The sequence below is a fragment of the Taudactylus pleione genome, unplaced genomic scaffold (genome assembly GCF_031769625.1).
Source record: "Taudactylus pleione unplaced genomic scaffold, aTauple2 ptg000026l, whole genome shotgun sequence".
Lineage (NCBI taxonomy): Eukaryota > Metazoa > Chordata > Amphibia > Anura > Myobatrachidae > Taudactylus > Taudactylus pleione.
The window spans coordinates 6941626-6958588 of NW_028284428.1; the positions used below are offsets into that span (position 1 = coordinate 6941626).

The 16963-nt window shown below is 43.9% G+C and overlaps 1 protein-coding gene across 1 annotated transcript in view; it reads right to left on the reverse strand.

Moving 5' to 3' along the window:
- The window catches only part of PHEX (phosphate regulating endopeptidase X-linked), a 265370-nt gene extending 248932 nt beyond the window's left edge, over positions 1–16438 (reverse strand). Inside the window, exon 1 of the mRNA XM_088451595.1 lies at positions 16186–16438. Within this exon, the coding sequence (XP_088307721.1) occupies positions 16186–16309 (124 nt within the window). The 5' untranslated portion in view covers positions 16310–16438. The remainder of the gene's footprint in view (positions 1–16185) is intronic.
- Between the last annotated feature and the right edge of the window lie 525 nt (positions 16439–16963).

A 16963-nucleotide genomic window follows, 5' to 3' on the forward strand; every position in this document is an offset into this window, starting at 1 on the left:
ACTGTTATGGTCTGTCACTTTTCTTGTTTATTATCATTCTCACTTGTAGCTTCCTCTTCTTTAATCCCCAGCATCTCCTAGCCTCTCCTATCTCTTCCCTGGCCCTTCCCCATGAAGCCATGGCTCTTTTTCAGGGGCACTATCTTATGTCCCTATTTAAAAAATGAGGAGGGGGGGCACCAATGCTCTCTCTGGCACAGGGCACCAAAAAGTCTAGTTATGGCTCTGGGTGCAAGTTAGGACATTAGGCAGTGGGACACGCTGTGGGTTGGAACTCCTTAACCAATTGTTGCTTGGTGTCAGGTTCTTCCAACAATCTCATTGGCAGCAAGTGCATGCAGCACTAGGTTTTGCTATAGACCTCAACTTTAAAATTCGATAAGGAAAAGATCAGTTGTTCATTAAGAGCTGGTAGTGTTGTTGCACTTCTCACCCACTCATGCTCAACGAGGGTAATTTATGCTACTAATACAGTAAATAGTGTTTCTGTCAGGTTGCGACCTGGTATCGGCTATTACTCACCACAGCGCCGGCTTCCCCTGATCTCCCGGGCAGTCAGACGTCAGATGCAGCGGCGAGTGAAGCACTGAGGATTACTCCTCGTGTCCGCCATGACTTTCTTCGGTTGTGCTGTGAATTGGTTCCTGCGGTTGCCGTCATGGACACAGCCATGACAGTCTGTATCTCCTGACTACCTTTGTCCTGTGGTAGCGTCGCTAGCTACCAGCTGACATGGTCCTCCACTGGACTGCTACCATTGGGTATTTAACCGGGCTACGTGTAACAGGAATTTGCCTGTACGCATTCGCTACTCCAGTGTTGGTTCACTGTGGTTTCATTCCAGGCTCCACATTGGTCCAAGCTGAGTCTATTCGCAGTATCCTCCAGTGTGTCTTCCATTGTTACCCACATCCCGAGTTCCAAGTGTGTTCATCTCCTCTAGAGTTTATTTTCTCTTTTGTTCCAATCCCTCCCTGCTTTCGGCTACTATATACACCACTCTGTACCGGAGACCAGCGTTTTGGACTAGAGCTCTATCTGCATCTGGATCCCTAGTACACTTACTAACCTGCACTTTTCACATATATCTGCGTCTGGATCCCCAGTGCATCCATTACTAATATATGCATCCATATCCCCAGTGCACTTATTACTGATATCTGCGTCCGGATCCCCAGTGCACCCATTATTAATATCTGTGTCTGGATCCCCAGTGCACCTATTACTGATATCTGCATCTGGATCCCCAGTGCACCCATTACTGATACCTGTGTCTGGATCCCCAGTGCACCTATTACTGATATCTGCGTCTGGATCTCCAGTGCAGCTATTACTGATATCTGCATCCAGATCCCCAGTGCACCCATTACTGATACCTGTGTCTGGATCCCCAGTGCACCTATTACTGATATCTGCATCTGGATCTCCAGTGCACCTATTATTGATATCTGCATCTGGATCTCCAGTGCACATATTACTGATATCTGCACCCGGATTCCCAGTGCACCCATTATTGATATCTGTGTCCGGATCCCCAGTGCACCTATTACTGATACCTGCATCCGGATCCCCAGTGCACCTATTACTGATATCTGCATCTGGATCCCCAGTGCACCTATTACTGATATCTGCATCTGGATCCCCAGTGCACTTATTACTGATATCTGCACCCGGATTCCCAGTGCACCCATTATTGATATCTGTGTCCGGATCCCCAGTGCACCTATTACTGATACCTGCATCCTGATCCCCAGTGCACCTATTACTGATATCTGCATCTGGATCCCCAGTACACCTATTACTGATATCTGCACCCGGATTCCCAGTGCACCCATTATTGATATCTTTGTCCGGATCCCCAGTGCACCTATTACTGATACCTGCATCCGGATCCCCAGTGCACCTATTACTGATATCTGCATCTGGATCCCCAGTGCACCTACTACTGATATCTGCATCTGGATCTCTCATGCACTTGCTCACTTCCTGTGCCTGTGACTCTCCCTGAGTATCAGAGATACTATACTCTCCCAGCACCTCTCCTGTGTCTTCCTGTGTTTTTGTTTCTTTCCCACTAGTACCGGATACGTAACCAAAGGGCCGGGTGCAGCTAAGCCCAAATCCCAACTGGAGGGGTCACTATCCAATACCTCCCGGTAAGGTAGACTCCGCACCTTTGGCCAGGTCTCGTCAACATCCAGTGCTAGTGGATGAGGAAGACATATATACAAGCCCCTTGTCTCTTGCTATCTCCTTTCCCCAAGGCCCAGACTCCCAGCCCTCCAGCTGGGGATCACGAGAACGTAAGCGTGACAGTTTCTTTATCATTCATTGCAGGGTTGTAACAGGAGCACCAATAGAGGAGAAGTGGGTACAGATTATCTGGGACTGGCCTCTGTGACCATGGCACCATGCAATGCTACAATCATGGAACCCAATATGTACATTGCATGCACACATCATAGTATTGAATACAATGAGGGGGCATCGCTGAACCCCCTCCAGCGGTCACACCACCCCATAAACCTCTCCTGCCCAAAGTCTCAGTGGACATAAGTAGTAGTGGGGAAACAAATGCACCAGGAGCCACCATTCTGCCACTGGATATACCACCTCGTGATTAAAGCCAATGTAGAAACTAGTACATGCATCTTTACTCCACACTTCTTCCAGGTCTAATTTGTTTTCTGACATACAGTACATTGCATATATGTACTTTTAAAGTAGAAGACAAGGTCAGGCTCTCAACCAAAACTATAAAACTACACCGTCCCTCTCATAATCATAAGGAAAATGTTTCCAGACTCTTTCCGATTGATCTCACTCTAGAACTTTCCATTGTTTTTTTTTCTTGCTGAAATCAGTATTACTGTCAATATTTTCTACAAAAAAAAACTACCCAACCCCCCTTCAGTTCTAGAGGACAAATAGGATACATTGTTGAAAAGATTCTAGAACATCCCATAGCCAACTCCCCTATCTTATGCACTGGAAAAGATGTGGTCTAAAGGAAAGGTCTTATGTCCTCTTCAAAAATCTTATAATGATAGGTAGAAATCTTTTAACAGAGAGAACATAATAATCCCCGTTTTAGAGGTCCCTCAGACCTTCCTCAAGTGCGTAGTGCTGTTAGGACTTAGATTCTGAGCCTCTGTGATTCTTCAGTATTGGTGCAGTAACAGTCTCCCATCTGATGTATTACTGTGTGCTAAACTACAGCAATGTAGTGTGTCCCTACAGCAATGAAACATTCAGTAATGAGTGCACCTGTGCTGTGGCTTTATAATGATTGGGCCTCGGGTGCCTGCCACTCCATTTTGTACTGCACTGGCAGCAACTTACTTTAATGCTCAGTTCTGAGTATTACTGTACAGCTGAGCAGATACAGATAAGGCAGCAGCACTTAGGACCTCATTCAGAGTCGGTCGTTGCGGCCGCACGGTCGTACGCCACCGATGTTCGCTAAACTGCGCATGTGTAAAATTCGCAATGCGCGTGCGCAAACTAGCTGTTACGATCGGAAATATCTCTCTCCTTCAACTTGGCCAGGTCGTTAGTTTGAGTGACAGGATGAAGCGTTTGTGGGTGGCAACAGGGGAAGGTGCTTGTGAACGGGGGAATGGAGATCCGATTGCAGGCATTCCTGACTATGCAAACGGCGTTTTATGGGAGTGCATATTTAACAAAGTAGTATCATAGCACACGTGACATGGGAGGTTTTTACACTGACTTGATCGTAGAGCTTAAGAGAGGGTATGGTCACCCTTAAGCTCTACGACCAGTTCCGATGGTTCCCGATGGTCTCGATTAATCCTTATATGCCCGGAGATGACGTGTAATGCGAACGAGAAGGGGGCTTATTTTTTTGTCTTACGGCCGCATCCTCCCCTTGGTCGGCCAGCTAACGATCCGATCTTAAGGACGCAACTTGCGAGTGCATCATTTGCATATCCGGCCCCTTTTCCCTTACGACCGTGCGGCCGCAATGACCTCTGAATGAGGTCCTTAGTGCTTTTACTGAGCACTGAAGGCTCACTGCATATCTATCCTATTCACATCAGCCCTTCCTCCTCTTTGGTGGACTGAGGAGAAGGGTATATGTGACAACTCAAATGCAGACAGTACCCATGGCCAGTAAAGAAGTCCCTGAATTTGATTTTAGGACTATGACACATCTCTAGTCTCATGATAGGCTGGGATCACTGCAGCACCATGTTCCCAATCTATAAGTGACTGGTATTGTGTGGTCAGCAGCAAGGATGGGCACTAGCTTCTCTGTCTGTCATTTCTATTGTGTAAGGTAAGAAACGTGTGGGGGTGGGGGATTGTGTGGGGTGAAGGATGATTAATCCTTAGGGGTGGTGATGAATTACCAAACTGGAAATGATGAATAACAAAGGTGTTGGGTTATGAAGGGAGTGATGGGTATGGGGCATTGAAGAAGGAGATAATGAAAGTGGTGATGAATAATATGAGTGGGTGGGGATGCTGAATGATGGGTGGGAGCTATGAAGGGCTTTGAATTATAACAAGCATAATGGTTGGGGGTGTGAAGATGGATGAGGGCACCTGAGCAGGTCATGACTCCAGTCACCATGGTACCTTGCTACACCTGTGGTTGCTGGTTGTGATGCATGCATGTTAGGAAGATTATTTATTTGCTTACATTTTATTCTTGATACTTTGCATCACCGTACTCTTTGCCCGTGGATGAATACCCTATGCAACCTTTCATCACTGTGTATACTGTATATACTGTACGCTGTTACATGATCATTTTGTGATCATTTACTCTTGGACGATTGACAAGGGGCATTTATTGGCTTGTTTCCTTTGAGTTTGCTAGTATGGTTCCTTTTTCCACCCTCTCTCTCTTTAGATTGGTGGCTTGGTTTGGATTTTGTGCACATTATTCTTTATACAGTACTTGATATTGAGTATTTTACCTTGCTAATAAAACAAATATACATGTTGTAGTATGAGAGCACTGAGGGCCTGATTCAGAGCCGCTCGTAAGCGGCCGCTCGTTCGCTCCGAGCGATGTTCGCACAACTGCGCATGCGTATGGTTTGTAATATGCATGCGCGAACCAGTCATTGAGGTCGGAAATTGTGTGCTCGCAAAATAGCGAGTGCCAGCTAATTTGAGTGACAGAATGAGGCGTTTGTGTGTTGTAACAGGGGAAGGTGCTTGAAAACGGGGAGTGGAGATCCGAACGCAGGTGTGCCAAAAGGTCAAAACGGGCGTTTTAAGGGTGTGCATAATTAACAAAGCAGCGTCATCGACCACGTCACTTGGTTGTTTCTTAGCCTGAACTGTTCGCATGATTGCGGTAGGAAAATCCAACCACAAGCACTACGAGCAGTTCAGACGCTTTTCGATGTACTCGATTAATCAAATAAATAGCGGAGATGATGTAGGATGCGAGCGGCCAGGGGGCGTCTTTACAAAATAGCGAGCGCATATTTCGTTCACTCGCTCAGACATAGAGGCGTCAACAGACCGCAAAGAGCGACCGCTCAATTTAAATAGCCGGCCCCTTTTTCTGAACGACCATTCACAAATAGCGTCCGGCTCTGAATCAGGTCCTGAAGGGGATAGAATTGGACATATTCACAAATGTGGCAAATGTCCATTGCTAAAACAGACCAAGAACAAGCATAACAAACATTGTATTATTTTCACTGTGCAGGAAAACATGCAATTATAGACCTTTCTATTGCCCAAACAAGACAAAAACACCACGTGTATAAGATTACAGCAGTACATGCTTGCTGCCTGGAAGTTTATTGAATAAACAAAATTGGCAGATGGGAGCGCAATGATTTGCTTAATGTTTTTCCTGATGTATGAGAGGTCCAAAGATGGTTTAAGGGGAATATGGAGAACTGTTTCCCCAAATAATATACTTGGAAGAAGCCCATCTCAAATGCAGAAGAAAGGAGCATGGGTGTATCTATAATGGGTGCAGGGTGTGCGGTGTACATCCTGCACCCATACATTTTACTTACGTCTCTAGCGTTGGTGTCGCAGAAATCATTGTAAAATGGGGCTACTGCTATTCTTCCTGATGATCTGTGCATGCACAATAGAGAAGTCACTGGGAACAGGGCAGCCGATTCAGACCCGTTCGCTGGGATGCGATCGCTCGTAGCTGGCCGATTTTAGCAATCTGTTCATGAGTATACATCGCGATGTGCGTGCGCCTGCACGAACCACTGCGAAAGATCAGGAAGCGCTCCCTCACCCAGCATAGACAGCCCAGTTGAATGAGTGACAGTATAGGCCGTTTGTGGGTGGTAACAGGGGCAGGCCACTAGAAACGGGGGAGTGGAGGTACGAACGCAGGCGTGCCTGAATATTTCAACGCCGTTTTCAGAGGTGTGCATAATTAACAGACAGCGTCAAAGTACACGTCACCTGGTTGTATTTTACACTGAAGTGATTGCACTATCCTCAAGCGCTGCAAGCACATCCGATGGTGCTCGATGTACCAATGTTTTCATGCACTTCCAGGAGATGACGTGCGCAAGTGGGCGTCTTATGAATGGCTCGTGGGTGTCTACATACACAGAGTGATTGCATGCCAAGACATAGTGGGCGTGCTAATGCCTTGCCGTACGATCGCCTGCCTTGCTGGGCGTGCATTGGATTTGCATACGCTGGAAGCGAGCGAATGCATCTAGCGAGTGGGTCTGAATCAGCTCCAGGGTGCGTGTGCCATGTTCCTGGAGACCTGCAAATGCCAGAGTCTGCTTGGCACATGCATTGGTGAGAGGGTGGGCGCCCACACTGAGACTGCATGTGGACCCCTCCTCTCTTACACTGCCCCTGGAAAGGAGGTAAGTTTGCTTGCATGTGTATTGTAGGATGAAGTAAAGTAATAAAATAATGGTTTGAGTCTTGGTTTTATCATTTTCTTATCAGATTTCTTTTCTTTTGTGATGTATTTCACTGGAATAATCTCATAATAGGTGTTTTTCAGTAGTATTGTTTTGGTAGTATAATTGAATAACTATTTTTTATAAGCATTGTACAGGGAAAAACATGGGGTACTATATTATTTATTACTACTTTATATTTATTTGCATTCACTGTAGCCCTAGAAATAGCTAAAAAATAAAATGAATGTTATTATTATTTTAGCCAACTATTGGCGGAAAATAAATGTGGATTAAAGTTATTTATTACTATTTATTTATGAGCTGGAAATGTTTATTGAAATACATGCAGAGGTCTGGTGACCCCTGATGTGCACTCTACATCCCCCCGCGCGGGGGCATGGTCTACCACAAAAGGGAGCATGGTCTCACGGGGACTCCCAATAGCGTCACTCCGGGGGCGTGCCCAGCATCCCCAGACATGCTGGGCTGTCCCCGAAGACTGTACCTGCACTGCTGGCTCCTCCTCTGTGATAGGAGCCGAGTGCTGCAGGAGAATGTCACACTGCAGCATCCGGCTCCTGACTCTGAGGAGGGGACAGCATTTGGTGGCACCCCCATATTGACGCCACTGCATACATGAAGTGAGTGTGAAGAAAAACCCTATAGTCTGGGCTCTCATTATAATGCACCCTTATTAACTGCAGAAGAACTTGGCAGACAGTGGGAGGTGATGATGCAAATTGTATCATTGTTGCCCCAACACGACTGTACAATGCCATGATACACAACATTGTGGGAGTAGGGCCATGATGACGCGATTCAGTACAAATAGTGTCATCAATTCACTGGACCGCCGCCTTCACTGGCAGACTTATACATATTGGTGAGCCCTTCCAGGACAAGGACAGAATTATTATGGAACTACAACAGATGATTGCGCCTAATCCTGGTTCCCCAACAGACTGATGACTTTCAATTAAATTATGTTGAGCACCCTGTTTATTAGCTCTATAGCTACACCCCCACCACCTCCTTCACTCTTCTTTGAATGGAGTGACCTCTTCAGAGACTAGTCAGTGCCATGGCTCACCTTCTGCTTGGTGGCATGCTGGATACTGTAAGTTCTGCCACCTGCACTTAAATTATTGTAGCCACCTCATCAGTTTGGAGATTGCAGTTAATGCAGCCATGATAGCAGCCTGAGACACGGGGGAGCTAGAACTGATGTCACAGGGGATCTCTGGACCGTGTCCAGTTCATAGTAGAGCAGATGACTGTTTGGTATCCCAGTGCGCCACAAAGGCCCAGAGCCTCAAAAATAGGGCAAGGCGCATTTTTACATTTTTAGGACAGCACCCTGCTAAAACATCCTAGCTGCAGGAGAACATTGCTGTTTGGCAGGGGAGGGTGGTGGCAGACACACTGGTAATGGGTGATCCTTGGGTATACGTATCAAGCCTTGGGGAAAGATAAAGTACCAACTAATCAGCTCCTGTCATGTTACAGGCTGTGTTTGAAAAATGACAGTCAGGAGCTGATTGGTTTTTACTTTTTTCTCTCCACTGTATTACTCTCCAAGGCTTGATACATCCCCCCAATGTGTTTAGTTTTACCTATGTTCAGAACTCAAGGTTTCTACTCCGATACACTGAAAAGCTGTTATATATGCAAAGTAAGAACATGTCCTGTGCTACCATTAGGCAAACTTAGGCAATTGCCTAATAACGTTATTTGACAAGTGTTTTCCATTCCCCTGCTGCACCCTACACGGAGCACTGGCTGCTGACATTGAGGTGAAACTGCTGACGGCTATTTACATGATACAGTATGAAGATGCCAGTGCCTGTTCCTCCATGTCTCTGATTTGCTGGGAGTGTGATGCTGTGCTGTGATATTACAACCCAGTACAACACTGTATGGAGCAGTGTGGCACCATTATCAGAGTGTAAGGAGAGACTTACTTGGATGCCGCCTGAACTGAAGCCAACCATGAGCAAGTATATACATAAGGGAACCTGTACAAAACTTATAGATAATAGTTTGGGATCTAGAGTTGGATGAGGAGCGCTCCTAAACTGCCTCCATACTCAGTGCAAATAATTAACTAAGCTAACAGTCTCTAGGACCTGCCGGAGCTCAGCAGGAGACCTGACCTCCGACATATTTACATGTTTTTCCTCCCTGGTGTTCCTATTGAATGGACGCACCTCTGAGGCTCCAACAAATATACCAGCCTTGAGAAGTCCACACAGTACAGCAAGTACACTGTATCACCACCACTACATTAGAGAGGCATAGAGCTACTATCTACTGGTGTTTTTACCACTCTGACAGCCGATGCACTACAATGCCCAGCAATACCCTAATGTTCCAGGCTGCATCAATACTACTATGTGTACACCTGTTATATCCCTGTGTTTTATGCTACTTCCTGGTTCAGAAAACCTAGGAACAGGTTAAGCAGTTCCACATGTGGACTAACCGCCACCAGCACCAATCAACTGTGCAAAACATTTAACACCTTATGCACTCTGCCCCAGCAGGGGCAGAACTATGGGGAGCTCCGTCGTGTGCATGCGCGAGACCCGGCGAGCAACGAGAAATACGTTGCTCGGGGTCTCGCACCAAGGGGGGCGTGCTGTCGATGGTGACTGACAGCACGCCCCCTTTGGTGGGCGTGCCGGGGGCGTGGCGGCCAGACGGAGGCGTTCCCATGGGAACGCATACCATCTGCGTCCGGCCCCACTGACATCAGTAATGATGTCAGTGGGAGTGACTTTGGCTCTGATAGAGCCAAAATCACTCCTGGGCTTGCGGAAGCGAGACCCTACCGCAGGGTCTCGTCGCAAGCCCGATGGTCACGATGGTCCTTGACCATCGCGACCATCATCATGGACGCTCGCATAAGCTGTGGGTGGTAACCCACAGCTATGCGAGAGTCCATGAGGACGCTCCAAAAACAGGTAGGAGGGCCCTGATTCAGAGCGAGCGCTCTGGTCAGAGCGTCCAGCTCTGAATCAGGCTCTAAGTGTGGTAAAATTGCCATTAACATACCTATTTCACTTTACGCTTCTAAATAATATGGTGTCAATCCAATTAGGTGCGAGTTGTGAGTTTGTTTCCTGAAACTCGCAGACTTCGCACAAATGCGCGCACCCGAGAATTCTCTAATCCAATTAAAAATGCCTATTCATGGTACTCACAGCGGGGATTTGCGAATGGTCAGCCAAATGCGATGTGAGAGAAGTGCATGAAAAAGTGGGGTGACCTTCCACGATCCCAAAAACCTAACAATTTTGTTTGCAGAATCATACAGAAGGCAGTCAATGGACATAAAAAAAAAGTACTGGAAGTATTTAAATGGTGTAAAATGGCTAATTTGTGCATTTTTTTAAACAAAGTAAAAAAATATAATAAAAAGCAAACTTTTTTAATTTACTTTTATATGACAAAAATGAAGAATGCAAAAATAACCTAGGAAAAAAAAGATGCTTTTGGGATACTTTGCAGTAACTTTTAAATGTAAACAAATATAAAAAGCAATTATGTTTTTTTTTTATAAATACTCTAATTAAATTTGGGGTGCATATAGCAACGAAGTAGTTGATTTTGAGGTAATACAAGGCCATTTTGTTTTCCAAACCCCAAAAAATGACATGTAATTATTGGACTAATTAAGCTAATTGGAAACTTCCAATTACCTATATAGTCATTAGGGGGGTATCCAAGGAGTTCTGCACAGTGTCCCGACATTTTAAAATAAAGATTTTCCCTGCCATCTCTTACCCTCAGGGAGGTACGAATGGAAATATGCGAATTTAGTATGTTTGGTTCAATGCGATTTGCTAATTGGATTGCAAAATGAATTTGCCATGTGAATTAGCATAGAAAACAGTAACTCGCAACTTTCATCACGCATCTCACACCTAATTGGATTGACCCCTATATATTTATTGGATGGTTCACATAGTTTACAGATGGAGCAGACCAGTGGCGGCTCCAGAGGTGGGGCTGAGCACAGTCCAAAAATTCAAATAGGGGAGCCGCACCATCTGCTATTTCAAATGCTGCCAAACATAGATGGCTGGGACTCACTGGCAGTTGCTGTGTCTCCCCTATTAAATTTTGGACTGTGCTGCAGCCCCACCTCTGAAGCCGCCACTGGAGCAGACTGTATTGTACCAATTTCTTCACCTGGCTCAAGCAGCAAATTGTTACTATACATTTTTCGATACAATGAATACATTATAGCTGTGACAATGCTGAAACAACTGAGCTGCGCTGCGCAATGGTTATTAAAACTAGCCTCATGCAGTTATCAGTTACACAACACTGTCACAGCAAAGAAACATGATACTTGATAAAATAAATATAACTTAATAAAATTATATCAGTATTTAACAACCAGCTGTGAAATTGCCAAATAGACAAAATTACACCTATACCCAATACAGATAAACATAGTGTTTGTTATGCTGTAATTAGTGTCATGAGAAGATGAAGGGATGAGGTCACAGCAACAATGTGACACAAGATGAACAGTGGAGGAAAGAGAATAAACACATTTTAGCAGTGTAATGCAATTGTGGTTGGTAATGTGCCTCTCTTGTCTTCTGTGTGAACTTCAGGCTGGCACCGATTCTGCAGAGCCATGCATAAAGCTCTTGTCATGTGTGCCGCGTTTGATGTGATTTCTGAAGAGCACTTCCTGTCACAAAGCCCCATTATCTGCTACATTACTTCAGATAGGGTCAGTCACGCCTCAGGAGACTGAAAAAATATTTTGACAGGCATAGAAAGTGCCACAATGAGGGTCATTTATCAAAGACTCCTGCATGCAAAGCAAGGCCTAAAACCTGATGCACAAACAGTACTGTACATTAGACTTACCACAACGTACCTGCTTTCTTACCACATCTAGAGCCTAAGCTCTATAAAATATATATGTTTAGTTTCTTAAACATTGACTTGCATGGTAAAAAACCATAATGCATTGATGACTAAACTTCATGTGCTGATTTACAGCTTATTAATAGCTGTAACATACATAAGGTCAGCAGCATGCCCATTGATTTACTGTAGTTATAACATAGCTGGATGAGCATTAAAGTGTGAAAAGCTCTGTACAGTATGTTTTAGATCAGCCACCAGGATTTCATACCCAACTCTAGGGATGTAGTTAATTTACCTGCGGCCGGGATACCGGCAGCCGGAACCCCAATGTCAGAGGCCCGACCCGGTACTAAAGATAGGCGTCAAAATCCCAAACGAAGGTAAGCGGGGCCCTGTAAGGTGTTAGCCATGGGTGGGGTGAGGGTTAGGTTAAGGGACCCCAGGGGGAGATTAGGGTTAGCCCCTCCCCAGGGAGGGTTAGGCTATGGAGAGGGGAATTTAGGAACACACGGCACCCCCCCCGGGGAGGGTTAGGTTTAGGGTGCGGGAAGGGGGGGTTAATGTTAGGCACCCCAGGGGGGAGGTTAGGGTTAGGCACCACTAATGCTGCCCCTGTCAGCATCTTCCTTGTTCGGGCTTCCGGCATGGGGATATGAACCGGCTGCTGATTTCACACCCAACCCGCTATAAGCCAGCAATTAATATTTCTTGTCATATTTTCCCTTATGATTATTAATTAGGGACAACTCAAATAAAAAAACAACAGAAATAGCATCAATACAGTTATGTGCAAAAAAGTGATAATTGCTATGTGCTCCATTATTCTATACCCCTAACAGCACGTGAACATGTCAGTGGTGGCAGAACTACTGCCCTCCTGTGGTGAGGGTGACCTGGGTCATCTGTCATGGTTGCCCCTATCTGCTCCCCTAAACATGTGTGAGAGGTGGCTAATGTGCAGTGCAGCCCTGATTTCAGTTCCAGAAGAGCTGCATGGGGATCGTCAGGCCCCCACTAAACTTTGTTATGGGTGGAGATTGATTGTATGCCAGTGGAAGCCATATTGTTGGTTAAATCCATGGGTTACTACTCACTGAAGGATTATGAAACACTTTTAATAAATATTTAATATTTTCAAACTACACACTACCGTACATTTTAACGAGACAAAATATAAAGATGGAACCTGTTCCAGCAATAAGTAAAACAGAGGATTACATGGCACTATTCCTACCCACTCCACTGTGTGTACCAATGTTAGTCTAGTATGGTGAGAGGCGATCAGCGTGGTTTGCGAGTCATGTGATAGTCACTCAATCTTGCATAGTTTGTATAACTTAAACGCTGTCTGCAGTGGAGATACATTGGGAATCTTACAGTATTAGTAACAACAGAAAATGCACATTACTCAGAGATGATCTTACACCCATTAGAGCATATTGTCTACTCTCCAGAAATGTCTAGGAGACTCACAAACTCTATGGACCCCACCCTCTTCCCCATGTGAAGTTTGCAGTTTGGGGTTCTTGAGGAAAGTGTGTCATGGTGGCCCGGCCCCCTGCTGCGGAATGCTGGGAACTGTGGCACAGTAAAGGGGGTGGCAGGGACCATGTGACATAAGTTGCAGTAAGATATCCCACCCCCCCTTTCCCTACTTCTTCCATCTAGACCTCCCCTCGGAGATCTCCTGTAGAGAAGCAGTAAAAAGGAAGCATGCATTAGTCACAATACACTACACAACACATTCAAATAATTATGCCGTTTAAATTGTCCTTTTAGCAAAAATTATTCACTTTATCTTTACTGTCCCCAGATAAACTCTAATAAGTTAGATATGATCATTCCCTTATTTCTGTTTGCTGGTGAAGAAAACATGTTTCATTAGTGGGAAAAAGCCACTTCTCACTGTCTGCTGCCCTTAGGGTAAAGTCTACTGTGCCTGATGCTAAATCCAGCCCTGTCCTCACTTATTGTTAGCTCACAAGCTGAATATACAGTACAGTCTTGCCTTTATACTATATTGGCTACAATATTTGTTTTCTATACATAAAACTGATGGGGGCAAATTTACTAAAGGTCGATTTGAATCGTTTTAAAATTGATCTAAATCGATCAACATCGCTGGGCTTGCCAAATGCAAAATCCGCATATTTACTATCACTAGGCTTTCAACTTCAATTACAGTAGAAACCCTATGGATGATAAATATACAAATTTTGCGTTCGGAAAGCCCATCGATGTTGATCGATTGAGATCGATTTTAAATCGATCTAAATCGACCTTTAGTAAATTTACCCCGTGATGTAATATTTTAGAGCATGTGAATTCATTCTGTCAGTTAAATCTTTTAGTGTATAATGGGCCTAATTCAGAGATGGAAGCAAATCTGACTCAATTGCAATTCCGAAGCCAGCTGACTTGTGAATATATGATAATAACTCATCTTGTGCACTAAGACGCCCACCTCTGGCTCACGCACAAAAGCCGGAACGTCGGTCGTACATCGAATTTCTGAGTAAGCCTCTCCTAAGACGTGGGGGCCTCTGCAGCTGCAAACGAATTTGCAGAGCCTCACTAGAGCACGCCCATAAAATGGTCCCCACATGTATGCGTTTTTCTAACTACCCCGTTACCTCCACCAGTCGTTGACTACCTACCTGTCACTCACTTTGCAGAGAAATTGTCTATGCAACTGCCGTCGCTAATCCTTCGCCATCTCTGAATCAGGTCCAATGTGCAGTGGAGAGCTTTCAGTCACAACATAACTAGATGTTCTGATAAGGATTAAACCTAAACCTTACGCAGCAGAAGCAGTCCAGACGGTATTTTATCATTTCCTAGAAGGAACGATGGTTCTACTGCATGTTTCATTATATTATAAAGGATTGAAAAGCTCCTTTTCCAGGCATTAGAGCTTTTGTTTGGCTTTGCTAATCTCAGGATGGTGATGGTTGATCAAAAAAATATTCAATCATTTGGTTACTGTTTACCGAGTGGAAATGCTGGCATGTGCTTGCTGGGAACATGGGAATACCACCCTGATTATAGTAGGATCTTGCTACACATCCATGGAAAGAGCATATTTGTGCTTATGAAGATTGTGTTTAATAGTGTATTTTGAGTATTAATTTGTTTTTTATCTGACACTCAGAAGGATAAATACATTAATTTTACATTGATTTAGCAAAGTACATGAGTTGAGACTTCTAAATCCAGGGATATAAATATTAACATAAGAAGAGTATTTTAAATAAATGTTAGAATTTGTACATTAGGTGGGGTGTATTACTGAGATGGTACTGTACATCCATTCTTTTCCCCAAATGGCCCATCACATTTCCTATTTATGTATATACAGTATTATAAACAGCATCTACCACATACAGCAAATGCCAAACGCATGCATCAGTTAAATGTACATAGTGATCATTGTAAACTAAATATACAAAATCTTCAGCCATATCTTTGTCATGGTGATGCCAGTAAACCTTCATTGTTAGCGCACCTGCCAAGTGCCGCCTGTACAGCAAGTACTGTATGTCTCTTGTACTTCTTCATTTCTACAAGAGCACTCATGTGCCATATTTCATGTTTGGGCAGCATGCAGAATAATTTACACATAAGTTCATTGATCCATACAAATAGGGACAAATATACTGGTGGAATTAATTATGATGAAAAGTTATAAAAAATTGATCTTTCTATGTGCGATGTGACATAACTGTTGTCAGACATTGTATGTGCATACAGTATCGCTTACTGTGAAAAGATTTAAAAAACCTTTCACTGCTAAAGTGAATTCAAATTGTCTCCATACTGGTGAAGTTTGCTGGTAACAATAATTCTTATACTGTACATTCAAGCTTTAGCAACACATGCCTGGCTAATGTTATCATTATCATTTAACCAATGGTTATCTCAGTCTAACTTGTTAACTAACATTGTCCTGTGTTTAGGTTATAATATAAGATGCCTCAGGTTGCAGTCATTCTCTCCCCCATCTACCTGTCTGCTACACTTCACATCACTGGGAGCACTGTCCAATCCCCAGCTATCCTATCCTCTCCTATCATAGCAGATGTTGCCAGCACTTTAGTCCCAGATGGGTCATTTAAGTTTGTAACAACTGACAGACTATTCAGCCAAATATTCACATGTATGAACTTCTTTATCCACGTATGTAGCAGGTAAACCACTGCTGTGCCTTGTACACATCATTGTATGCTCATGTTAAGAGAGTTGTTGCTTTTTTTATTTTTTGTCTGTTTTATTGACTGATACCCTGCTTGTAATATATGATTGTGCATTTGTCTTATTCTGTTACCAATTATTACAGTTCTCTATGTTTTCGCTGTTAAAATCATATTAAACAAAAAAATACTATTAGTATTAAATTATAGTTACTTACCCAGTATGAGCAGGAGAGCAAGAACCCCTGTGATGCAAATGAAGATAACTAGGGCTATTTTAATTGTTCTATTGGCAAAACTTTTCTTGTCTGTCTTTGAATTCCCCATGTCTTCTCCTTCCATAGAGAGCTTGTGAGGGGAGAGAAAAGTTTGGAGACGAATGTACTTTCTCCCTGTAATGTTCCTCCAGAGTTTTTAATCAGAAACCCATGTTCTAAATGAGCTCTCTGCTCTTATGCTTTCAGCATACAGTACACATCTTTTACAAGTTTTCAGTCATCAGACCCCATCTCCTCCTCTACAGAGGGGTGGGGAGAATGGAAAAGGGCTTTCCCTATCCCTCCTCTTGTGAGGATAAAACTACACACAGATCACCGGCTGGGACTTGCCAAAATGAATGGTGACCAGTTCATATTTATCATAACACCTGTGATCTGCAAAGTATGTTACAGTTACAGTGCTTGGCTGCATTGTGAGAACTACACATCATCCATAATAGTTGTATAATATGTAGTGAGATGTGAGTGTATTATTTGTGACATATGTCTCCAACATTGTGTTCAATGAGAGTTCATAAACTTCAGATCTAGTACAGTTAATCTTATTCTTATCTCTAGTTGTTAAGCTTCCAGAGTTGAGCTTGCCAAAACATGACATGATATATAATCATGCTGCAGGCCTGCCTTTCTTTTGCACTTTCCCAAAAAATACATTGGGACACATGAAACTAACCTAGCAAAAGCTAATAAAATAAAAAGTTTACAAAAATGTAACGTT